Raw genomic sequence first — 26,541 nt, 5'->3', positions numbered from 1 at the left:
AGTCGGCGAGAGACAGCTTGCCTTCCGCGCCGCTCCGCCGCCCGCGGGGCCGCCTCACCCTCCCCCGATGATGGCGAAAGGAAAGACGAATCGACGCCTTCCTTCCCCACAAGAGTAAGTGCGTCGCACGGAGCTAACAAAACCTGGTGTCTTGGGCAAATGTTGCTCGGGCGGCACCGCGCATGGACTGGCCTAGAAGCGCGAGAGTGGAGAAGCCTTCTTCCCGTGTCTCCCGACTCCCGCACGCACGCACGCACACGCCAGGGAGGAAAAGTGAGAGCATCGGCGCTGAACGAATTACACGGCCCAGTAGACACGCACACATACTCCGCCGAATCCCCCTCCGAAGCTCGGATGTGGCGCGCCATACGCTGACTGCAGTTGCGTGCATCGCGCGCGGAGCGGAGCGCGTGAGCTGCAGCTCAGCCTTGTTTCTTGTGGCGCCCCCTCACAACAACCGCGCAGCATTCCTGCCGCGCGATAAGCACTGCCATCTTTGGGTGTGCATGGCTGCTAGTAGCTCGCGCTACTTATGGTTTTGCGTTATCTGGTGTCGCCATTCTGAAAGAATCCTTGTCTTCGAAAGATTAAGTGCTCACCACAAAAGAACTATTAATTTTCTATTGCATACAGTCCTAAAGACTGTATGCACATTTGTAAAATAAAATAAAGTTTGGTTTGGTTTGGACAATAAATCCCCCGCTTGGCCCACTTCTCAGGGCCGTGCTTTTGCTGGTGAGGGTAGTTAATGTTTTTTAAATTTTATTTTCTGTTGGCGACAGCACAAGTCTTGTACCTAGGATTGGCATGCTACACCTCAGTGGCGCTGGCGGAGACACTTTCTTAAGTTTATTTTTGATGACCTCCAGACAAAGAATGTCTTCGCTGTCATGTCGAGTGGCTGCCCCGCTGAACACGTTGCGCTAGCTGTCACGGCGTCATGCTACAAGTTGAGCGGAACGTCGCAGGTTTGATACGCGGTACAGGCGGGTTCATCTTGGGAGAAAAGAAATGGGAAATTGCCGGCGCCCTGGTGTAATCCCGGCCGCGGCGGTCGAATTTCGATTAAGGCGAAATACAAAAGGCGCACGTGTGCTGTGCGATGTCAGTGCACGTTCCCTACGTTATCGAAATTATTCCGGAGCCCTCCACTACTTCACCTATTTCTTCATTTCTTCTTTCACTTCCGCCTTCCTCCCTTCCCTCACAGCGCAGTTCAAGTGTCCTCCGAAAAGTGAGGCAGTTACTGCGCCATTTACTTTCGTCAAAAGTCACTAATTCAGCAAAACGCAACAAGACGAATGCAGCAAGCCATTTTTAAGTCTCGGAGTTTGGTGCTCCGCTTCAAGTACACGTTCCTGTATCCACGACTTCCAAGCAACAGGCTCCAGTGCACTGCACACAACTGCCCTGCAGGACCTGCGGGGCCCTGCGAATGTTTTCGGCTTGGAAGCTGCTCGCCTGATTACCGCGCGTGAGCCTGCCAGGCGGGAACCGTGAGGCAAGACGCCAAGGGGCCCATTTGTTGCTCGCACTGCGGCTCCTCCAGATGAGTGAAGGGCACACGCGGGGCAAAGTGGGGAACCCTTGGGAGAAGAAAAAAGAAGGGGTTCTATTGTTGCGCGCCGTCGAGTCCCAAGACGGCTTGGCTAGGCGGCGGCTTTGACGGCGGGCCCGCAGTGTGGCGAACCTGTCACGCCTGCCAGAGGACGCTACTCGACGGCATCCACTTTTCGGATTAATTTCGGCCATCTGGCGCGGGAAGGGCTTCGATCGGGGAAGCGGAGGTCGGCTGACGCCGAACGTGGGAGACGGTCGGCTAGGCAGCGTCGCTTGCTCTGCCGACGACATGTGGCTCGAAGGCTTTTTCTACTAGGAGGTTATATTTGAAGAAAATGTGGAAGGGAGTCGATTAAGCCTTCCTTCTGGGACGACCCAAGCAACTTTTTTTTAAATTTTTATTCATACAGCGTAGTGTTTGCAGAACAAAAAAAAACGAGAGCTTTGTATCCTCAACCTTTGCCTTTTATCGTGAATTGCCTGCCGCCGCCGTTTGAGCCAAGGTATACGACTGAATCTAAACAGTAGAAGTGCAAAATTCCAGAGGATGGGAAACTTCACGGAAGTGCTGACGGGAACAAGCAGGCTTATTTCTGGACGCGCTCATTTTTCTAGAGGCTCGTGTGCGCGCTATCTCGCAGGCGAAGAACCGCACACGCGTTTCTTTTATCCCGTTGTCTCAGAAATTGACCTTGGTTCACTACTTGGGGCGTATACATACGGGCCTCTCAATGGTTTTCGGTATACGTTCGGTATAAGCGGCATATTTCGATGTGTACATACACGGACACTCGCAGTAACATGGCCGAGTCGCCAAGGGCCAGCCTTTACCAGTGCATTTCCAATACTGGACCGCGACTAGCTGTGCTGCTGGAGGCCGCAGTACTGCGAATGTACCGCTGTATAGGAATTAAGGCTAGCTATGTGTGACAGGATCACATCTGGAACTGCACGGTCATCCCACATACGCGAATAAAGCCTACTTGACGATGGTCGATCGTCTCTCTAGTGGGGAGCATAGACAGCAGACATGGAGTTATAAATTATCCGGGAGAAAGTGGAATAAATTTAATACTTTTGGTAGTCAGCAATGTAATGAAGCACTCTTCTCGGCTTGTGATTATAAGCGATGTAATGAATCACTTTGCCGCTACTTTCGCACTACAGATAATTAATTGATTCCGAGATTACATTAATTAAAAATGCACCGCTGCTCTGTGCGCCGGCGAAGCTTTGCACTCTCGTTTGTCAGCTCAGGAGCCTCGAAAGCAGAAGCGACGCGCACAAAAGCCTAACCCCCAAACTCTGAAAGCTTCCTTACCTCAGTAAGGGAGCCTTCACTGCTGTGAGGAGCCCTCATGTCAATCTGAAAGCTTCCTTACTGAGGAGCCCTAAGTAAGGTCGTCCTTGGTGCCTCCTCACAGTTGAGGCAGCTGCCAACTGCCTTCATGCGTCCTTACGTCGCTCCTGGCCCTGGAGGAGTGCTTCACCTCACTGCTGCCACAAGTGACTCCGCACACCCACGCGGGCGGCGAGACGCGGCGCAAGGACGCGAGCCCGGCGTGAGTGCAGTTGAGCAGGCGGGAGAAAATGGCAGCGTGGACTGACCGCTACGCGGGCGACTACACGCAATTTTTTAACCGTGCTTGTGAATATGCACTTGATGAAGTGTACCTGTATCCTCGAACAGCTAGGTTGCTTCGCGACGCGGTGAATCCAGTGGAAGTCCACTCAGAGGAAGAATTTGCGTTCAGATTCCGCAACCGTGTGGCTCTGTCACACTTGGGCATTCGGCGGCGAGAGCGAGCGAAATCCGCCGCCGCCGAAATGTTGCCTCGTTCACACCTCCCGACAACCACGTCGCCGCTCGTGGCGTGAGAGATATGGCTAGCAAATAGCATAAATCGACGTTGTCAATGTACCATAAGCGTGTGCATGCTTACGTACGCTAAACGCAGGTATTTTGCGGGACGTTACAACGTTTCTCAAATTTCCACTTTTAATTCAGCTTATGCAAGCAGCGACGCAATGACATGACGATTGACGTACGTGGCTATTCCCTTTGTATCTGGTGGACGAGTTTTCTGCCTAGCTCAGCCTAGTGGCGCCATCTCGTTGTTAGGGCGGAAACCATTTCTGTCAACAAACCGATGGTCTTAAGCCTAACAGCGGCTGAATCGCCAATCTAAATAAAAAATAAGGCAAATTTATCACTCATACTTTCCTTAGAGGCGAGATGAGAGGAAGCGAAAGACCGATGGCCCATTTATGGTCAGGGAACGCACTGAAAAGCGCAGTAACGACGACGAATTCAGTTTGAATCGAGGGGCCCAGCTTCGAAGGGCGCCGCCATGTTTGTTGTCACCACGGGAATGCAACTTCCTACTCGGCGTCCTATTGGCGGATGTGAAGGAACCCTCGAACCCAGACACGCGGCATGCGTTCCTTACTTGAGGAGAGGCGAGGAGAGCTTTCAGAGTAAGCTGGCTTCCTCCATCGAACATTTGCGGAAAGGCGGCCTCACGTAAGGTTAGGAAGACTTCTAAGGAAAGGAAGCTTTCAGAGTTTGGGCCTAAGCCAACCGGACAGGTATACGTTGCACACGTGGACGAGTAGCGAAGTGAGCGCACGCGTAGGCTGCCACCATTTTGCTGCTGCGAAAAGGGAAACTTGCTGACATCGAATATGCCCATAAAGACACATCGACACCCGATTTTTCAATTTTTGAATTGTACCCTAAGCTGGAAAACAGTTTCATCATGTACAGAAGGGGGTTCTCCACAACTGTACCGTTGTGAATTTTTCGTTGCTGTCTGGTGTGTGTTAAAGACATGTTTGGCAAATATGTGTGTGAATGATACGTCATGCTGCCTTCAACTGTGGAGGCGCAGAGACTCTGTCAGGCATTTTGCCTTTACCTCTGCCCCCTACACGGAGAGAATCCGTGAAACAATAAATATTCAATAAACCTTCAAATAAATAAACTGCGTCCACAGAGCGGCTATTGATCCCGTTGTCAAACACATCCTTTTTTTCAAAACGCGAGAAAATTGTCGGCACTCAGTTTGAATTTGAGATCCTACTGTGATAAAGAGCTGTGAGCAGCGTACTCCTATATGCGCGAAAACAAAAAAAAAAAAGTATATTGAAAGTTCCACGAATCTGCTTCTTCGTAAGCCTAACTGAGGGACTGAACACCCCATCTAACCCTCTCCCCCGTAGCCTACCGCGACTGCTCCCCGCGTTCTCCCTCGATGCGGCTGCTGCGGCAATGCAAGAACGAAACACTAGGCGGCACTGCAGTCGGATACAACTCAATAAAGCAGCGGCGTTTCCCTGTCAAAGGACCCCCTCTCCAGCCAATGGCGTCGGCCGATTCTCATGACCCTGCTGGCGTTAGAATGCAGGCAGTGGCCGATGAGAGGGGACAGTCCCATCCCTCCATGGCCGGCAATACTACCCCGCCCCCTGCATTGTCACCCTAGCAGGGTCAAGAGAATCGGCCGACGCCATTGGCTGAAAGGGGATCCTTTGACAGGGAAAAGCCGCTGTGTTCTTGAGCTGTATCTGACTATAGTCACCGGAAAAGGTGGCACTCGGCGTAACGGCACACCAGCGCTACACTCTTAGAAAAAAAGGTAGTGAAAACGTAGTAACGGCTGCTGTTACAACCTTTTTTTAACCCTTACTACCTATGTACTATGTTGCTATGACCTTGTTACTACCTCGAAAGAAAATTAAGTAGTAACAAAGTAGTAACTTCTGCTGTTCCTACGTTTTTTGGCAGTTACTACAATTGTACTACCTCATTATAACCCTGGTAGTATCCATTACTACCTTGATCTGGAAATGGATGATCCGAATATGCACATGTACGTATACTAACATTCCCGGTGACATTGCTACTCAATGTCCCATGTTTTTATATAATGAAAAGGGTTTCCTAATTGGCAGCAAATCTAACAAAATTGCCAGTGCTGTTTTTTGTTTTCAATACAATATACGCAGCGCGTATGTGTTCCATTCTTTAGTTTGATTTCTTAATTGCACTTTTTCACCAACCCCAAGCTATTGTGCCTGACTTGTGCTCATTTTTCCTTCTGGTTTACTACAAGATGCACAAAAATGGGCGTTGAGTTTCTGATGTCATGTTCATGCACTCCTTGTGACACATTAGAAAGTCACCACGAAGTCAGGTATTCATGTCTTTCGACAATAAAAACTCAGCAGAGACTTTTTTTCGTTAACACAGAAGATTTCCTTATGTCATTGGCCATCAGCCGCTGGAAGGTCCTTCTCAACAACACTGTTGTCCCGTGCGAGAATGTAGATGCTGCTACTACATTTACACGCAATGAAAAGAACAAGAAACAACTGTGGCTGCACATATCACGGCACATAAGTTGACAAGTAAACGTCTGGTGGCGTGGCGTAGTGGTTAGCGTGGTAGGATAGAAAGTATAGAAACAGGATAGAAACAACTTCAGCATAAAAAGTCAAAGGTCCGCGGTTAGAATCCTCCTGAAGGCAGGCATTGTTTTTTCTTTTGTTCTTGCTCTAGTTTTTTTTTTTTTGGCTCTTATTTTGCACTATTACTATCTTATATGCATAAGATTCTAATGTCAAAAGTCAGATTATTTCTTAAGCTGTTTTCTCTCGAGAGGTAGTAAATGTTACTACCTCGCAGTTACTACGTACAGTTACTGAGAGGTAGTAAATGTTGCTACCTTGCAGTTACTACGTACAGTTACTACCTAGGTAGTCATATATGTGACAGTCGTTGCTACCCTAAAATGTAGTAACCTCAACTACCTTTTTTTTTAGAGTGTACCTCGTAGGGCGCCGGAACAGATCCTCACAAAGTGATTGCATTACTTTTTGGGATTAAATGCAATGTAATTTCATTCATTTCGTAAGAATTAATTAGTAATGTCTTTTAACTACTACTCTAAATTAATTTCGCCGTGTGAGACACAGTTGAAGTGAAACAAGTGACAGGGCTACAGAACTAGGCGATTGCACCCACGACTACGTTATGAGTCTTCCTGCAATCGATTTCATCGAAATAATAGCAAAGGCCGGAGAACTTCGGCGGTGACATGCCTTGGCTTATATCTCTTGCTTCTGGTTGTATCTCAACAAATCGCATTCCTGCGCAACTCCCTCTTTCCAAAGCTGGCGTATATGTCAGCAATGCCGAAGGACACATTACTGGAGCAAGTACTGAATGAAAGAAGCACTGCATCGCTGAGCCGCACCACCGGACGTTACTGGACTTCCTTCGCGAGTGCGGCGTGTATCTCTGTGTCTAAATAATATCTTATGCCAGCAGACACGCTGCCGGAATAATAATAGTAAAAAAAAAAATAGGCAAGAGAGAAGGACTTTGCAGTCACTTTGCCGCGAAGGGGGAACACAGTGAACTTCACCGTCCTGTACTAATAAGCGCCTCTTAAGAGTCAGCGCTATCTGTCAGGTTCGGTTTCCGCCTATAGGAGGCTTTGTTGAACGCACATAAGCAACAAACCATAAAAAACAACCACCGCATAGCATATTTCGAAAAGCGAAATAGCGAGCCGCCAGCTTATAAACCGGCCTCATGTGAGACAGCGGGGGTGAGGGAAGCAGTGTCTCTCACAGCGAAGAGACCTCGACAGACCGGTACACGCCTTTTGTCGCAGCTCGGGTCCGACAAAGGCTGCAGCTTCTGTACTCGGGCGAGTCCCTATCTCGTTGTTCCTGAACGCGCCCGTCCACACCGAGCAGGGCAGCGAAAAAAAGACAAACTGGAACGTCTCGTCCTCATTGAAGCCCCGGCACCGAGAGGACCGAACCGCGGTTGTGGGAAGCCCGGACGCTGTGGACGTATCTGGTGCGTCGCGCGCCCATTGTTCAATCGCCAGACAGTGGATGCACACGTGCTCTCCGAGCTCGTTGTGCCTGATCGCTATAGTCCTGGGCGTTAAATGCGGCTACGCAAAGCGCGGGGTATGTCATGGAAAGTCTCTGGCTCGCTTAATATACCCACAGACACGTGGCGCGAAAACTCGGCCGCTCGAATAACGCCCCCGTACGCGGCGAGCGGCTCCTTTTCACTCGCTTATTTGAACTCCGGCGTGATGGCCTTTCGTTATTTGCCTCGGAAGAAAATTCCCGAGCAGTGAGTGGCAGAAAGCCACTCGTTTTACACGGACAGTGAAGGTTAAGAAAACAATAAATGAATGAATAAAGAAATAAATAAACACACACACACACAAGGCAAAGTATAGCGCCAATAGACAAGTTGCTCCTACGCCCTAATGTGTACCCTGCTTTGCACGCGAAATCCCCCGCTTTCTTTTTGTAGTTTTCGTATCAACTAATGAGAAAAAATTTCAAACTTACTAAGTAAACTCTTGGCAAGAATACAACGCGATTGCTTTAGAGGAACTCCCCGCAACCTGACAAGGAGCATTTAGCATCCGTTTGGGCCCTCTCCTTTCGCTATTTTCTCCTGTTGTTCCTTTTCGCTCTTTTCTTTGTTGTCCTTTTCTTTTTCTTCATTTTTCTTTTTCCCCCTTCTTGATTGGTCCAGTGCCTGTGACGTCACATCGCCATCGACCAATGGCGATTTCGTGTTCGCACCTCCTTGTTTGCCGCTGGACATGCGCTCTAGTGCTATCGCGTTGAAAATGTGTAGCTGGCTACGCCTCACAAAGCAAACAGCTCCTTCATAAGCAAAATAAAACAATACAAACAAAACAACTGATATCCTCTAGCGAACTGTACGACATCAGGTGTTGCTACTCTTGTTTATCATGCATAAATCCCAGGCGCATGCATATCCAGCGCACAAGCTTGTTCAGATTCTGTCGTTCAACTTCGCAAGCTTCGTACAAGTGGAGCAGTTGGCATTGCCACTTCCCCTTCTCACGTCACACAGTTGCCACAGCGGCGAAGTAGATTCAGCGCCGAGCTGTGGCGTGCCAGCTTGGCCGAGATGCAGAAAGAGATGTGCAGTCTTGATCAAACATTTTCAGTCCACAGTGTCAGCTTTTGAGCGGTAGGATGAGAAAATTGAACACACGTGAAGTTAACGATTGGTTATCAGGAAATAAAAGGTGGAGTAACTGCCTCACTTCCTGGCGGACACCTCAACCGCGCCGTGAAGGAAGGAGTGAAGAAAGAAAGAGAGAGAGAGCTGCCGCAGTGGAGGTCTCCGGAATAATTTCGACCACCTGGGGGTCTTTAACGTGCACTGACAGCGCACAGCACACGGGCGCCTCTTGCGTTTCACCTCCATCGAGAGGAAGAGTGCAGTCCCTCTCACCCTCTGAAGATTTTTAGGTTGCATGACCTGAAGATTTTGGAAGAAGGATGTACACACTTGGCACGAGATTATCAAATTAGTAACCTATGCAACAAGTACACGCCGCAAACCTTGCACCCCTTAGAGGTAAGGCGCGGCTTGGGATTACCTAGTGCTCATCATAAAGCTGAAGCTTCTCTGAAGCTGAAGATTTCTCCTGGAATGCTGAGAAGCTTCACTGAAAAGAAACAGTAGCTGAGTAAGAAATTAAAGATAATTAGAGACGGCAGTGTCCAAATCCGACACCCACTGACACCATCATCATCATCATCATCATCAATATGACTCCATCCACTGCAGGACATAGGCCTATCCCACATCTCTCCAATTAACCCTGTCCTGTGGCAGCTGCGGCGACCTCATCCCCGCAAACTTCCTTATCTCACCCGTCCACCCAACTTTATGCCACCCACTGCAACGCTTGCCTTCTCTCGGTATCCATGTGTTACGCTTAACGACCATCGGTTATCTTAAGAAGCCAGGATGACCGATGGTCGTTAAGCCTAACGGACCAATTGACGAACTCGTCCACAAACGGTTGTACGATTATCCGTGCGATTATCCGTGCGATTATCCGTGCGAAATCGCTGAAAAAGAAACGCAAGAAATTGCGCCTGGAGGTGAGATGAAATGAAATTAGGCCGCATTTATAAGTTTTGCCCAGAATAAAGTTTTCGCAAAAAAAAAATAGAAATTTTTGCGCAGTTTTGTGCAGGCAACAACGTCACATAATAGCCCACAAAACGGCCACACAATAGGTATGCAGCAATATTCGCGGCGTTGCCGGCGTTTGCGACGCTTCACTTTTAACCCGAACCAAAGCTTTCGCCAATTCCGTCGATTAGACTTCACAAATTCCGTTTTTTCGCCGTTTTGCGGAGTCTCGCTCGGCTAAGGGTCACCGTAAACGGCAACAAAATACAGCTCCGCGTAGGCATCATTAACGTCTCGAAATGCATTCGTATGCGCTCGCAGTAGCCGCCCATTCTTTCGTGCAACTCCGCAAACGATCGCGCCCGCGTCGTGAGTTTCGCAACCGTATATAGCGCCGTCCAGCGGCACTCCGCGTGATCCGGCTTTTCGCTTGCGCGCAAAGCTATACCGCAGGAACAAAGGGACGAAGAAGCGCGCGGCGAAAAGGTTCCGCCGTGAGAACAATGGCTCTCGCTTACTAAGCAGTCCGCTGCTCGCAATTACGCTCGCCGCATAGCCTTGCACGTCTCTGGGATGTTCGCGATTAAAAGTGCGCTGGATAACTGCGGCTCTTCTTGCGCAATACCAGAGTAGCCGAGAGCCATCCTCCGTAGCCTTCGCGGTCGCCCTGAGGGCCACCACGCTCGCCGAGCTCCACAATGCCTGGGCGCAATCAGGCTACGCGGGCGTCGGGACGTAGTCGCCGGCACCTGCGACGACGCAAGCCCGCTAATTGTCGCCTCGCGGGAGCAAAAGAAAAAAATAAAACAATACAAAAAAGCAAACACTGCTGCTATCCTCTTGTGCCTAGGACGCAAATCCCGAACATGCTTTAATAGCGTGTCGACTGAGCATTCGTGCACTTCCGGCATGCACTGAGTCAACTATATGTATAACATTATATAATTAGTTATCAGTGTCATCAGTATAAACGGTCCCAGACGCACAGCAACGGTCCCGAACAGTCGTAGACTAAGCTTTCTTCCGTGAGCAGAGCTTTTAATGAGCCGTACCCAACCACCACAACAGGCTGTGGCACAGTACATACATCCCTTGTCAAAAGTATGTAGTCCACGGGCTTTGCATCTAAGCTATGCAGTGGCGGCCTCTTGTAGCGCTCACGGAAGTCATCGGCTCCAGAGGCTGAGGATGAATGTTTCGTTCATATTCAATGGATTTCTAAGGATCCTAATGAAATTCGAGCCAGATTATATTGCCACGTAGTGGTGACTGCAGCCCGGAGAGCAGGAAGACAGCGAGAATGGCTTCCAAACAAAACTCTTCATTTGGGCTGAGTTGCACCTACAATAGCCTGAATAACTCGGCGGCGGCGAAAGCAACAAGCGTGCCCGGCGGTCGTCGAACAGAATCCCCGTCGCTCTCGGCCGTGCTCTTTTTAAAGCTGGTAGCGAACTTTCGAGATAAAGCTTGGAAAGTTATTAGAACATTCTGGAACAACGTAGAATGGGCTTCGCCTAGATGCGATCAATCGAGAAAAATCTGGTCGCGTCTTGCATCACAAACAAAGTGATAAAGCGGCGTGCCGGCAGCTTTGAAGAATGAATAAGTACTACAAAGATTCGTGTCGATATGCCTCCGATAGAAGGTTTGGTTGGTTTATGGGGTTTAACGTCCCAAAGCGACTAAGGCTATGAGAGACGCCGTAGTGGAGGGCTCCGGAAATTTCGACCACCTGGGGTTCTTTAACGTGCACTGACATCGCACGGTACACGGGCCTCGAATTTCTCCTCCAAAGAAATTCAGCCGCCGCGGCCGGGATCGAACCCGCGTCTTTCGGGCCAGCAGCCGAGCACCATAGCTACTGAGCCACCGCGGCGGCTCGATAGAAGGCTGAGCGTGGAATTCAGAAACAGAAGCGCGCCATAAAGCGTACGCATACTCAAACAACTTACTGCAGGCAACGAAAACTGCAGGTGCAAATTATTTAGCAGTTTAAATCTCCTTGCGCGCAAACAAACATGACAGGTGCCAGTCGAGCAGAAACCCATCACAGCCTATAACAACAGCGTCTTTTTCTCGGCAAGTTTAAATCAGCGCGCGTTGTTTCTCGTGTCCTATGCAAAGCTGCAGAAAGTAAAGCCAGGCTTTCCAAGGCTAAACCAGCCTTGCCAAGTTCGGACACGCGAATACATAGTCTGAGTCGTATACACTGGAAGTCGGACGTGTTTATGTGTGTCGCGGCTACCACTTCATGTCCAAAACTTTGCGCAGTTCGACATATGCGATTATAAATGCCCGAAGGTTTGCGCAGTGCGACACGTGCGATTATAAATACGCGGAACATGTGCGACCAGACAACCAAGGGGTAACGCAAGCAATCAAGGAACCTACCAAAAAGTATTGGAGCTCCTTCCATGGTGCTTCGAAAAAAAAAAAAAAAGAGCCATAAGCAGCGCAGGCGGCGCTCACATCGTGTCATGCAAATAATGGCAAGCAAGCCCACGGAACGCCAAAAGGCTTCCGACTATTGTGATTCGGCACGGTCTTAGGCCAGTGGTGCAAAAGTCGCGAGTTTCCAGGAGGACTCGCGTACGAATTCCAAAATGCCGATAGCCAAAGTCGCGCACCAATGCGAAAATCAGAACTGATAGTAACGAAAAGCGAATACTATAAAGCTGTCTAATGAAAATGACACGCTATTTTCTTAACAGAAAGCACGCCTTCCTTCAGTACTGTAAAGCCGCGAGAGGCCGGGAGTCTACAGTGAGCCCGGTTTAGCGACTCCAGTGCTATAGTGTATTACGTTCACCGCCGAGAGGCTGCATGAATGATTCGCGAGAAGAGACTTCCTCCATGTACAGGCTGTGCAGTACGCGTCCTACTGCAGCCAACTTTCCAGCGGCTGTTGGGGAAAATGACAAAGGAATAAGAAATTATTACAGCAAAAGGAAACTGTAAACTTCTAAATTAAACGCCTCACTGCACCTAAACCTGGGAGCAAGGAAAAAAAAAAAAACGAGTATAACCACTTGCCCGTTCCCTAAGCGTCGGATTGCCCGTCGCGAGTGGTGTTCCAGCGTGGATGATGTAACACCAGCGCTCCTAAACGTCGCGTCTGCAGGCCTGTGAAAGCACCTGCGCAGCAGGTGAGTGGATTCTGGCGGCGGTGACAGCACCGACGCTTTTATTGCTCCGTGAATTCGTAACCCGAAGTGCTCCGCTCAGCGCCAGAACTCGCCCAACGAGAGACCTCTACATCGCCGGGGATGCTCGGAGAGCCCACAGGTGCGCCCGTTCTGTGCGAGTGCAGCTGCGGCTATAGATATAGGGCCGCCCGTGTTTGCGCACATGGCACACGTTACACGCGTCATGGCAGCTATAGACGCTGTTTTACTACACCACTCCGAAGTCCCCCCACTGATATCCTCACCAAATCTCACCCGCATGCTCTAACTCTTGCTCCGTTTTTTCCCTTCGAATATGCGAACGTGTTAGGTCGCGCATAAACCATGACCTTCTTTCCCGTGCATTTAAATGTCCCGCGCCATTCAAGCTCCTAACAAGCACTATATAGAGTTGTGCGTATGGCTGCGAGGTATGCTGTGATGCGTCTGTGTCCTGGAGCATACAATTGCCGCCGTCTGGAACTCGGCAGTAGAACCTGGTCTTCAGCTCGTCGCTAGAGCAATACAACGATCAACGGTCAGCTACAACAATCCCAAGACCCAAACAATACTTTAACCCAAAACCCTGTCCTCCTTTTCCCAAAATCAAGAATCGGTATGAGACACTCTTAGAAAAAAAGATAGTACTTACTAACTTCGGGGTAGTAACTGGTCGTCACATGTTATTACCCTGTTAGTAACTGCAGTCAGTTACGGGAGCTTGGTAGCAGTTACTAAACCAATGAATTAGTAACGGCTGCTACCCGCAGTTAGTAACGGAAAGGTTAGTAACGGCTGCTATACCAGTCAATAGCTACAGTTACTAACAGGAAGCATATTTAGCGCCACGACAAAATCCTCTAATCTACACAGGATCCAGCTAACCAGCAATCTACCATAAACTGCTAGGTTATCCACCACCTTCCCCACCCATTTTTTTGCCCCTTGGAAGAAGCGACTGTGAAAGAGAAGAAACTTTGTGTTTGAAGATGAAGGCCGATGGCTTCGGGTGGCCAAAGAAGACAGCTGCAAGCAATAGGTTCCCGAAAAGCTGTCACCACAACTCATTCTCATGAGTCATGTCGAAAACTCAGCTGAGCGCGGCGAGACGAAAACTGCCTCCAGTGAAACGTCAATGTGCCCTTGATGCGCGCTAGCGGTATGCTGAGCGACGTATAGAAAGTCCGACATAGTATTTGCCGCTCTAAACTATAGCACACACCATCCCTTTCCCTAGAATTACGAAGTCTGTCTCCACTAACGTCACTGGGCGCGCTGACAACAGCTCACTATAACGTTGCAGTTTGCTCGTGTTGGTATGGCGACATGAAATTTTCAGCGTACAACCAGGCAAGGACGGCGAAGAAAGACGGGTACACACGCGCGCTAACTTGCAACAATTTATTACGAACTGCACGCCGGTTCATAGTAAATATATTCCGCTGTGCTCTTTATAAACGGTTGCAAGTTAGCGCTCGTGTGTTCCTGTCTTTCTTCATCGTCATCGTCTGTATTGTATTTGTATTTGAAATACTGCGGACCATGCATGGTCCTAGCAGGAGGGGCACATTCAAACACTTTTCAATACAAAAAATGACAAGCATATGCATAGAGAAAAAAAATAATAAGTCAGACAATCAATCAGGATTGAATATATAGACAGGCATAGCAACACAAAACAAACAAAACTCATGAAATAAAGAGATGACGTTCCAATTCTGCTACAAAATTGCTGGACAGAAAAATATGAGAAGGTAATGCATTCCATTCGGATACAGTTCTAGGGAAGTAACTATTTTTAAATGTGTTTGTGCGGGCGAAAATTGGTGCCAGTGAGTGTTCCTGCGTATGTCTGGTTCTTCTCGTACAATGAACTTTGACGCAATTAGGCAACTTCATTTTTATTTTACCTTGCAGGCAGTGATGAAGCAAGATGAGGCGACTAACCTTCCTTCGGGATTCTAGGCTGTGAATGTTTTGTTGCTTCATAAGCGTAGATGGGGAATCGTGTCTTCTATATTTTCCAAATATAAATCGCACAGCTTTTCTTTGCACACGCTCGAGTTGTATGATATCTTTTTTATTATGGGGGTCCCATACAACCGCCGCGTACTGGTTGTAGGCTGCGCTGTATACACGGCCAGTCAATATCCGCGGGCACGGCTCTTCACACTCAGCGACAAGGACAAACGGTGAGCATTTGCTCGCAATTAATAAGCATCCCGCTCTGATTTTCCGCGCGCACGCGCGCACAGCCCCAACTGCTTTCGCGTTCACCGCGACCGGCTCACTCACGCAGCTGTGCGCTTTGGCCCCGCGCTTCAAGGCATAGCTGCGCATGATGTGCAGCGAGGCTCATCGCCGCGCTGGCGCAACGGGTGCCGCTCGATTTGCCCGCTGTGCATCCGAGGGAGACGAAATGGGATGAAAGCTCGCGGGCCGACGCGCAACGCCGTTGCCCTTCGAGTCCGCAGACACGTAGTTCAGCTGGCGATTTACGGAGCGCCTGCCGCGTTAATGGGCACAGCGCTGTGTTACGGCGCGAGCGGCCGGTATGGAGGCGACGCCGCGACGACGGATGCGGGAGGCGACGGCGTTCGCGCATGCACAGGAAAAACAAACGCGCATGCGCTGACCTTGATCGACTTCCGCGCTATAGCAGCGCGTCGAGCGAGTCGGGAAACCGTAGACGCCGCATGACGCAAGGCAGGCAGGAGCAAAAGAAACACTCATATCAATGGAAAAAAAAAAAACAACACAAAAAAACTGGTAGGTCTAAGCTTACCGGCTTAGTGCATTTATCAACGAAAGGTGATTGGCATTAGCGTATGAGAGGTCTGGAGAGGCAGGCCCATTGTGACGTTTCACAGGCGACTGCCCGGTTGGGCGGCTCAAAGGCCCGTTCTGGAGTCGATACGCTCACATGCATACTCTGCCTCCTCCTGCGTGTAGTCTTCGGTTAGATCGTCTTCCGGGCATCTTCACGGACTCCAGGACCCGCTCGCAAGAAGCGAATAGTCTAGTTCCCACTTTTGTAATAATCGCAGTCTAAACCATCTATTGGTTTAAAGGAAAGGAGCGTAACTGGCTCCCTGGGTCAGCAGACACTTTGATCACGCTTTGGGTTGGTTGGTTTGGTTTATGGGGTTTAACGCCCCGAAGCGACTCAGGCTATGAGAGACGGCGTAGTGGAGGGCTCCGGAAATTGCGACCACCTGGGGTTCCTTAACGTCCACTGACATCGCACAGTACACGGGCCTGTAGAATTTCTCCTCCAAAGAAATTCAGCCGCCGCGGCCGAAATCGAGCCCGCGTCTTTCGGGTCAGCAGCCGAGCACCATAACCACTGAGCCACCGCGGCGGCCGATCACGCTTTGGGGTACGTGGCGGTGGTGTCCACCGACAGAAACACGTTACGCGTAACGCGTTACACGACTGTCGTTGTACCCCTTGAATTGTTTCTGCTAAATGGCTTTTACAAAGCTATTACAGTTTACGCTGTAAAGAAAAGAATAGATAAAGGCGGGAGGGGGGGGGGGGAGCGGGAAGGATATATACATAGCTGTCACTTTCTTCACCTCAGAGAACGGCGCAAAGCCCTTTGTGTGATTTGTGTCAGCGATAGCCTGCATAAGCTCTGGATTATACCGCTGCTGTTGCTTGCAGTGTTCCGAGCGCAATGTGTTCGCTCGCAAGAATATATCGATGCCAACATGAATGCGCCAAGCACGCAAAGGCTCAATGAGAGCTGCACTTGCACGCGACATTAGCGATGATAATCCACGCTGTTCCGAAGGCCGCAAACGATGTACATCACAGCAAGAGTACAGGAGCTTCTAGCGCAACGGCTCGCACGTAATGAGGAACATGCTTGGGGATTTATTCGCCGCCACTTATTGATTGCCCCTCGCGTGATCATTGCAATTACCGCAACAGCGAACGCGTATGCTTTTTCCCGATCGAGGCTGCTCTCGGCCATGGACCGTTCCGTGCAAAGACGAGAAACAACGCTGCGCCCCCCCTCCCCTCCGGTGGGCGCTCCCGTGATTAAAGCTCAGCCGTAAAGGCGGAAATTCACTCAGCGGTGCTCGCTCACGACGTTGCCGTTCGCTCATATATGGCTCATACTTGCAGCAACAGACACCTCTGCTGGACGGAGTCCGAGAGGGCCCAAACAATAAGTCGTAGGCACAACGCGCGTCCGACGCTACGAGGGTACGCCACAAAGTTCGCAGACGAAGCTTTCCAGCAGGTTCGCGAAGAACCTTTCTTAATGCAGGATGACAACCCCGTTATATTTTCCCTTTTCCTCGTCAGGTCTACCGCTGTCTGGACTCGCGCGTGCGCTGACTTTTGTACATCCGTGTACATAGGTGCGCGCCTGCTCACAGGGCAATATCAATCCATATCTGCCTTGCGTCAGTGCATGCCCGTAGTGATGCCGAACATCGTGACGCGGGCCAACGTCCCTTAATACTTCAAAGCTTCACCCACCCCACTACAACTACTCTAAGCTCTTTTGAGTAACAGAGCTGCACCCTTACATTAACAGGAATAGTTGACAGCGTTCAAGAATGCATGGGCCTCTATGCGACCTCCGTTACGGGAGGCACAACGAGAAGGTGCCTACTGCATGATGGAATATGCGGCAGCACTTCGTGGAGTGAAGTTATCCAATCATATACCACGGGTTGGCCTAAAGGTTTCTGGTGTAAACACCAGTTTTAAATGTAACCATTTTACCGCCCGAGTCGCCCTCTTCAAACAGCCTGTATACCGAGTCCCATTTGACACTTTGCAGTTACGTATATATCAAACTGATCTTTGTTTCTGAGTTATACATTTTTATGGGTTCTTTTCTTTTGCAACGACTCTCGCATGTGGGACTTTTCCCGTGGTAGCTGGTGTCGGCGCAGAGTATCCTATTCAAAGTGTCCCGATCAAAGTGCCCCGCGTACACCAGCTGCGAACAACAACGCCACCATAAGTGGGCTAAGGAGACTGCTAGAACATTTTCTTACCTCAAGCCTGAGGCTGCGTACCAAGTATTGCGCGATCTGAACAACGTGCTGTTTTGGTGCTGAGGCCCAGCCTGATCCATGTATAATCCTTGGAGCGAGCCACATGTCTGTACAGAGCTTTAACCACTCACTCCTCTCTACCGTGCTTCAGCGGCATCAAAAATGGGCAAAATAACCAGAACTGAACCAGTAATGCACAGAAGGCAGAGAAGGCAGGGATGCCAACAGTTTACAGGGTTCGTGCCACGAGGTAGCATTCGAAGAACGCTTCCAGTGCGCGCACGCCGCTTCTTCGCATCGTGACGGGAAGCTGGGCGGATGTCTGACGCCCGAGCTGCCGACGTCTTTTGCGCCGGATGCGCGCACGGAGGCTGCGATTAGGGCCCGCTGAGGCCGACGTCGCGGACGCATCCAGCGTCCGCTGTTTGTATGTTTACGTCTTCTCGGCGACTACCCGACCCTCGCCTCCGGTGGCGCACGGACCGGATTCAGAGCGTCACACTGTTACCAGACCTACCAAACTAAAGTTTCTGAGAAAGCTGTATAGCTTCCCTTTGTAGCCGTATGGCTGCGCTAGGGTGGATGTCAATGAGTAATTACTCCCTTATTAGAAATAAACTCCGCCTTGGGGGATTCACCTAAATATTTGACCAACTCAGTTATTGATCAATTCGCTCTCGTTCTACCATAAGCTTGCCGTCCCGGTTGGCTCAATTGGTAGAGCGACTGCTCCGGTGTAGCGGTGGTCCCGGGTTCAAAACCTGGACCAGGAAGAATTTTTCTTTAGCTACGAAGTTTCTGAGAAAGCAGTTTTCTGCCGTTTTTGAATTTGCTTTTACATATTTTGTGTACTTGGACCCGAACTAGCCTTTGGCTATGGGACCAAAAAGTGTTTTGTATTTTCCGTAAAAGAGATTCGAAATAAAACTGAATTGAATTGAAAGCTGTATAGCTTGCCTTTGTAGCCGTATGGCTGCGCTAGTGTGGATGTCAATGAGTAATTAACCCTTTATTACAAATCTACTCCACCTTGGGGGATTCACCCAAAATATTTGACCGTTACCAAACCTTGTACAACGAGGGGGGGGGGGGGTGCTTGTGAGTGATTCAACAGAGTTAAAAGTTCATGCAGCGCAATAACAGCGAACAAAAAATTAATTTCGTCAGCGTGTTTGCTCAGTGTCTGGAATTGATATCTGCTGCTTGATTCAGTGTGTGTAAATTACGCAGTTCATCTTGAACCTCCCATCAAATTCACCCTGGAAGCAAATAAACGACTTGTTTATCAAATTCGAATTACACACACTTACGACGACAGGTGAACTCTCGCCTGCCAGACGAAGCTGGAAGGCAAAGCTTCTCGCCGTGTCTATTTTGTTCTAGCACGGGCAGGATCGCGTACATGGAGGTTTAACGCCTTAGGGACCTATTGTTAATTCGATTCCAAACAACTATCTTCTCAACTAAATAGTATATCCGGCCTCAAGAAAGCCAGTGCATAGTTTTCCAACTAAAAAAAAAAATCAACGGTCAATTCCTTCTGAGGCATGTAAAAATTTTGTACACAGGGGCACGACGGCTGGGCATTGTGACATTGGAATGCCAGGATTTGTCTGACGAGTACTGGAGGAATCGAAGATTTACTCTCTACCTCGAAAATGTGTGCATACGGCAAAGAAAATTCCGAACAAGAAATATTATTACTGGCTAAAAAATCTGCCAGCACGAACATGTCGAAGGAGGCGCTACCAAACTCACGGTTTTGAGAACAAAAAGTAACTGCGCAAAAGGACGGGACAAGAGAAAGAGAACCACACGGGAAGCGCTTCTAGATTTCACGGTTTTGATGCTTTATTGCCGCAGGTCTTCCTCTACCTCAGTAAAAATTGATTCATTCATTAACTGAGTTCGCTAGTTGGCATAGAAAGGCAGCGCACTCACGTAATGTAGGATGCTACATTTGCCTGGAGCAAAAAAGATTTTTCTGCTAGCTGGAGCACACACAGAGAAAAAGCAGTGAATTTTCAATGTACACTCTTGTATAGATAGCCATGGCCGCTTGATGCAAAGCGCAAAGCACCTCAAAGGGTTACACCTGCGACGCGGGTTGAGTGCCTCGAGGTATGGCTTGGCACTGCGCCATGGTGCGACGGATAAAGTTGCCCCCGTGCACGTGTTTTCAGGAGCCTGCGATGTACTACTCCTGCCATGACTGCTCGTTTCTTCTTTTTTTTTTTTTGCTATTGTCCTTCGTCGGTACATTCCATACCTCATCTCCCACATCTGCCTCAACGACGAAATTTTCTCTAAACCTGCACAGCGTTGCGGTGTAAAAAAAAAAAAATTAAAACATAGTCTCAACTACTTGGTTGCTCCGGTAAAAAAAGAAAGAAAGAAAGAAAGAAATCGATACTAAACACGCGAGGAGCTGCCGGGCACAGCTGAAAAAAAAATGACGAGACAAGCTCCGGCGTTTTGTGTTTCATTTCCAATGTGAACAAGAGACGCGCGCGCGACTCGAAACACGGTGTTTTTTTTTCTTTTAACTATTTCCCCTTTTGTGTCGCGCGTCGCCCGTGCGCCTGTTTTTCATCTGGCGCAGTTGAAAAGCGGCCCGCATCGTCCTTTGTTGGGCGCAAGCCTTCGGCCAGGGGGGGACGAACAGCGCGGCCTCTGTCTGCGAAGGTCTCTGCGGAAAGCAGAGCCCATGGGGGGGGGGGGGGGGGGGGGGGGGGAGAGGAGAAAAGGTACGACATTCGAGCCGCAAAACAGCAGGCATCGAGGACGCGCTTTAATGTTTCCGACGATTCCTTCCTGCCAGACACAGTCCGAACAGCGCGGCAGAACGACGCCGGGGTCAGGCAATAAAGGCTGCACAGCGAGGGAGCAACGAGAGAAGTGTTATTATGCTTCACCAACCAGCTGGAAACTCCCGTGTAGTGGCAAGCAAACTTTTTCCAAACGGGGGGATCACGTATCCTCAAGGTTAAACCCCAATAAATCAATCAATCAATCAATCATTCTTTGCAACCGAACGGCAGAAACTTGTTTTAAGAACACCCTGGTTGTAAGGATCCACGGAGCGCTGTCCTTGAATGTATACGTGTGCGTGTCTATGTCTGTGTGTGTCTGCGCGTGTGTGCCTAGCTGTGTGTGTCTATGCGTGTGTGCGTGTGTGTGTCTATGCGTGTTTGGTTTATGGGGTTTAACGTCCCAAAGCGACTAAGGCTGTGAGAGACGCCGTAGCGGAGGGCTCCGGAAATTTCGACCACCTGGGGTTCTTTAACGTGCACTGACATCGCACAGTACACGGGCCTCTAGAATTTCTCCTCCAAAGAAATTCTAGCCGTCGCGGCAGGGATCGAACTCGCGTCTTTCGGGACAGCAGCCGAGCACCATAACCACTGGGCCACCGCGGCGGCTGTCTATGCGTATGTGCGTGTGTCTGTGCGTGTGTGTGTCTATGCGTGCGTGCTTATGTCTATCTGTGTGCGTGTGTGTGCGCGTGCGTGCATGCGCGCGCGCGCGTTTGTGCGTGTGTGCGTGTGTGTGCGCGCCTTTGTGAGTGTGTATGTGTGCGCTACAACAACTGCTGCAACGGAGCACATCCGCCCGCCATTCGCTAGCACGGAGAGGTCGTTCCTTACGCGTGGGATCGTGTGCACCCCACTATTACCCCTGCTTACGAGAGAGCGCCTGCTCCAAGGCCTACATAGGCCACGCCTACCAGAACCACGCGACCACACAAGACACATTCTTTGGGGCCCCAACTCGGCAGCCCATTCGGATAACATTCGTATAGGAGAGAAATGAATGCGAAAGTTTTGCGTGTTAGGAAATATGTAAACGTTACGCGGAGCAAACTGCCTTGAGCGGACGTCGCCGTTAAGACATTTTACGCCCTACCGGTCAACTTTAATGGGATGATGAGGACAAATTGAAGCTGGACTGTACTGATAGATTATTTCGTTCTAATAAGGAAGAGGTTACCGCCACAGATAACGGAGCCTTCATTAGATGAAATCGGAGGAAAAAAAAAAAAGAACGACACGGGTGCCACCATCACCGGCCATTTTAATAACTAAAATGCGACGACGACCAGACAGTCTTTCAGATACTCATCACGGAGGCTAGGCGATGCATCCCCACTCATTTCCGAGTGGTGATCATTATTCACTTCACAGATCTGAATGGATTGGCAACGGGAAAAAAAGAAGTTCTATTTGTTCGCATTAAGCACTATCGTAGCCACAGTATTTGTTTTTTAAAGCTATTTCAGGGCCTCCAGTTTGCTACACTGCTTCTGCATCTGTTTTCGCACATTTCGGACTTACCCAGAACTACGGAGTGGTTAAAGAAAAGAAGAAACAAGCGCATCGTGTTTACAGGAAACTGCTTATCCTCCAGCGGTATTTAAAACAAAATAAACAAAAACGAAATGAACACCGACGCGCTGCCACACTCACATGCTGGTGTACAGGCTCTCGTATCCCCAGTTGTCGTCATGCTGGTCGAACATGCGGAGCGGTGTGGTGATCAGCGCCCTCTATTCAGCTGGGGCGCAAACACGGGGCTCCGATGCGGCATCCCTCTTGACGGCCTCAGCGCTGCGCCTCCCCTGCACCCTCGACACCACCTGCTGGGAGAGAGAGAAGGGGGAGAGAGACGGTGAGTGTGACACGCAATCGCCGATGCGCTTGGTTCAGCGGCTTGAGTATTAGTTAACTATAAGAAACAATATACCAGCAGTAATTAACGGGATCTGAAGGTTTTTTTCATTCAAATGAACGTGTTAAAAAGAGGTTTGGCGCCTAACAGTGCTATCGCCTACTTTTTTTTTTACTCGGTGGAGGAAAAATTCCACTGGAAGTGAAAACAGGATGCAGAACAGAGCAGAGCTATGACACGCAATACAGAAGTCCCAACAGAAATCGTCGCTCACGTTAACAGTGAACTGGAGAAAGAGAGAGAATAGAGAGGAAAAGACAGAGAGGAGTGTTTGCTGCGGTATTTTAGTCATCACTACAATCACCATCAGCCTTACTGCGCCCACTGCAAGGCAAATGCTTCTCGCATCTCTCTCCAATGAGCTTGGTTCCGTGCCAACTGAGGCGACCTTATCCCCGCAGACTTCTTAATCTCAATCTCAATCTTAATCTTAATCTTAATCTTAATCTCAATCTCAATCTTAATCTTAACCTCAATCTCAATCTTAATCTCAATCTTAATCTCAATCTTAATCTTAATCTCAATCTTAATCTCATACGCCCACCTAAGTTTCTGCCATCCCCTGCTACGCTTGCCTCCCCATCGTATTTAGTCGGTTACCATTAACGACAATCGGTTATCCTTCCTTCGCTTTAGATGACCTGCTCAAGCCCATTTTTTTTCTTCTTGACTTAGACTCGGATGTCGTCATAATCTGCTTTTGTTCCCTGACCCGCTCCGCCCTCTTCGTGTCTCTTAACATCGCACCTATCATTTTCTTTTCCATAGCTCGATGGGCTGACCTCAATTTAAGTTAAACAGTCTTCGTTAGCCTCCACGTTTTTGCTGCTTAGGCGAGTACCGGTAAGACAGCTGTTGTATACTTTTCTTTTGAGGGATACTGGTAAACTGCCGTTCATGACCTGAGAGTATCTGCCCAATGCGCTCTATCCCAATCTCATTCTTCTAGCTAATTCACTCTCGTGGCCCGGATCTGCTGTCACTACCTGCCCTAAGCAGACATATTCCCATACGACTTCCTGCACCTCGCTACCTAGTAAACTGCTGTTTTCTTGCGAGACTATTGAGCATTCCTTTGGTTATCTGCATGTTTTTTTTTAGCCCCGCAATTCTGCTCTGCTTGCCTAACTCATTGATCATTCTTTGCAGCTCATCTCCTGAGTGACCTAGCAAGGCAACGTCATCAGCGAATCGCAGATTGCTAAGGTATTCTCCATTAACTCTTATCTCCAACTGTTCCCAATCCGAGCCTCTGAATATTTCTTGGTAACAGGCGGTGAATAGCATTGGCGAGGTCGTGTCTCCCTGCCTGACACCCTTTCTTACTGGAATTGTATTGCCGTCTCTGTGGAGCATTATGGCGGGTGTGCAGCCCCTATAGATATTTTCCAGTATTTTTACGTTTGGCTCTCCACCACCCTGGTTCCGCAGTGCCTGCAAGACTGCTGAGGTTTCTTCTGAGTGAAAAGGTTGGCTATATACTCTTCTGCTCATTTCTCCTTCACCTGAGTGTCACTGTGAATGGGATATATTGTCGAGTGCCCAATACAAAAGCCTGCCCCGTCCTTTGGTTGACTTTGCTAGGTCCTTTGGCGTCGATTACGCCGTTGCATCTTCCGAAGATCGCTTGCACAGGCGCGCGGCTATATACGTATACCGCGCCGCACCGGACATACTAACAGTGGGTTTGCCCTGCCGCTCAGTACGTTCATTCTCACTAAAGACAAAAGGTCGTTCGTTTTAAATGGCCAGTGTTTTTATGCTCGGAGTGAAGAAATAACAAGCAAGGTAAACAATTAAATTTGAGCACCTTACGCGCAGCACGAGAATTGTGGTGAAAATTCCTAAACGTCATGTCGTCTGCTACAAATTGCAGAAGACATTCAGTTACGTGAGGGCTTCCTCACACGGCGCCGCACCCCCAACACCATCTTTCCTCTTTCATGCGAGAAGAAAGAGATAGAGAGAGAGAGAGAGAGAGAGAGAGAGTCTATTAGTGAAAAAGAAGATATCTGTTGAACCCGCCAACATACTTCTCTGTGCAGGGTACGGGAATCGCAGAAAAAGGCAGAAAAAGAAAAATGCACAGTAAATTAAAAGAAATAAGAAATAATGAATAGAGGTCCTGGAATTTCAATACATACATTTCAAGCGGTAACGTAAAATTTATTAATGACTAAAGGGTAATGACGAATACTGGTCGACTTCTTCTAGGTGACAAGGAAGACTAGTGTACTCGCGCGCAGTGTAGTACCTCGGCTACCTCTGAATACCGCAATAAAGCGAGTTTTTTTGTCCGCACGGCGCACTAATCAGGCAAGCTCGATCTTCGTTTATTCCAGAACACTTAATTGACAATCCTGCCTCTTTTTGCTGTTTTTTTTTGTTGTTTTTCAGCTCGAATCAGAATTTACGCAGCAAATAGAATTATTAACGAAGGCAACCGTATATTCCGCGTGTACCCGGAAGCGCCTGCTCGAGCAAAAAGTAAAAGAAAAAAAAGCGCGCCGAGGAACCCGTATCTCACTAAAACACACCACTTCTAAAGGCCAAACATTTGAAATCAGTAATCGCGAACACTGGTTGAAACATCGTGCCAAGAACGTGACCAAATGAAAATGGAGCAGAACTGGACGACACCCCCAGTATTATACCAGCCCGGATTTTATAAGCCGCTAATCCCGCGCCACTAACACGCAATTGTTCGATTAGCCGGTCGTAAACACGGACGACAGTTTATAGCTGTGCCCCATGTTCACACGTAAAATTAAATCCTCTTAACGTGGGGCTCAGTTTCAAAATCCGCCATCAGATTAGCCCAGATGCAGTCGCTTCAAATGGCGAATCTCTTCCCTCTTCCGGGCCCCTAACTCTGACGCTTAAACCGGCAGCGCACGCAGCGAACTGCCCAAACTATCGCACGCATATCATCAGCTTGTGTTCGTACAACTTTTACCCGCGTTGGGTGGCGTAAAAGGCGAAAGCCTTTAATGCCTCATACTGTCGTGACTAAGGAATGTTAGCAAGTGTGTATGCGTTTCGGCGTCACTACTTATGGTTTGGTTTATGGGGTTATAAACAAACTGTGTCCAGGATGGGAATCGAACCAGGGCCTTTTGCATTTGATGTGGAGACGCTACCATTCCGACAAGAAGGCTCAGGGTTGCAGCATGAATAAAGGCATACCTAGTGAATGCATGGGTTTCATTTACAAAAATGAAAAGAAAAGTAAATTATATAAAATAAAAATAAGAAAAGAAACAAAACATTTAAACAATAAAATGAAAAAAAAATATATATGAAAAGCAAGAAAAATAAAAAAAAACGGAACGCCAGGAAACCCTTTCGCATTGCAGCACTTTAGACAGCCAAAGTGCCCCCTGAATTTTTTGCTTTTGCGTTCTTTACATGCCGTCGCTCAGCCAACACGACTGCATTGGCATGCCAACGACTGCGCGGCGCTCAATGATTTTGCCACATTCGGTAGTAATTTCTCAAAGCTACAAATTCCTGCACTGCTTTTCTTTAGTTATAACAATGATAACACAAATGCGTAAAAAACTGACAACTTATCATGGCTCTCTGCAGCTGTATTCATTGGTGAGCAGAAGGGTGCGAACTTTAGTGCAAAAACACCAATCCGGACGTTGAGAGCCTAGCAAAATCGTTTCTTGCGTGTATGCGCAGAGTATGTGCCTATCGCGAGCTACGAGCTCTCCATCCCGCAGCACTGCCCGCTCATCGACGTCTTCTAGGCAGCACTAATCCGACGGTTCTGCCGCGAGCAAAACTGTTTCTTGCCCGTCCGCTCAAAAAAAAAAAAGGCAGCAAACTGAATCAGTCATTTCGTCATCATCAGTCACTCATTCGTGTAAAATCAGTAAAAACAGCCTTTGCAAAAAAAAAAAAAAAAATGGCCGCGCTTTCGGACTGAATCGGATGTTGTAAGCATTCTCTGTAATTTTTTTCATAGGCACACAACACAACCAATGCGTTATTCGCGCCTTCGGCCGTTCAAAAATAAGTCGTAAAACAAGAACCATATGAGGCATGTGCGCAAGGCACG

At 48.8% G+C, this 26,541-nt stretch overlaps 1 protein-coding gene across 32 annotated transcripts in view; it reads right to left on the bottom strand.

Moving 5' to 3' along the window:
- The window catches only part of LOC149370499 (uncharacterized), a 586,025-nt gene that overhangs the window by 262,688 nt on the left and 296,796 nt on the right, over positions 1-26,541 (bottom strand). For all 32 annotated transcript variants that reach the window (XM_089561750.1, XM_089561766.1, XM_089561742.1 and 29 more), the window contains exon 3: positions 22,214-22,388. In XM_089561750.1, coding sequence (XP_089417876.1) covers positions 22,214-22,266 — 53 coding nt within the window. In that variant the 5' untranslated portion in view covers positions 22,267-22,388. The remainder of the gene's footprint in view (positions 1-22,213; positions 22,389-26,541) is intronic.

The sequence above is a fragment of the Amblyomma mixtum genome, chromosome 1 (genome assembly GCF_055824585.1).
Source record: "Amblyomma mixtum isolate Tamu chromosome 1, ASM5582458v1, whole genome shotgun sequence".
Lineage (NCBI taxonomy): Eukaryota > Metazoa > Arthropoda > Arachnida > Ixodida > Ixodidae > Amblyomma > Amblyomma mixtum.
The sequence above is the reverse complement of the archived record's forward strand: the minus strand, read 5'-3'. Positions and strand labels throughout refer to the sequence as shown.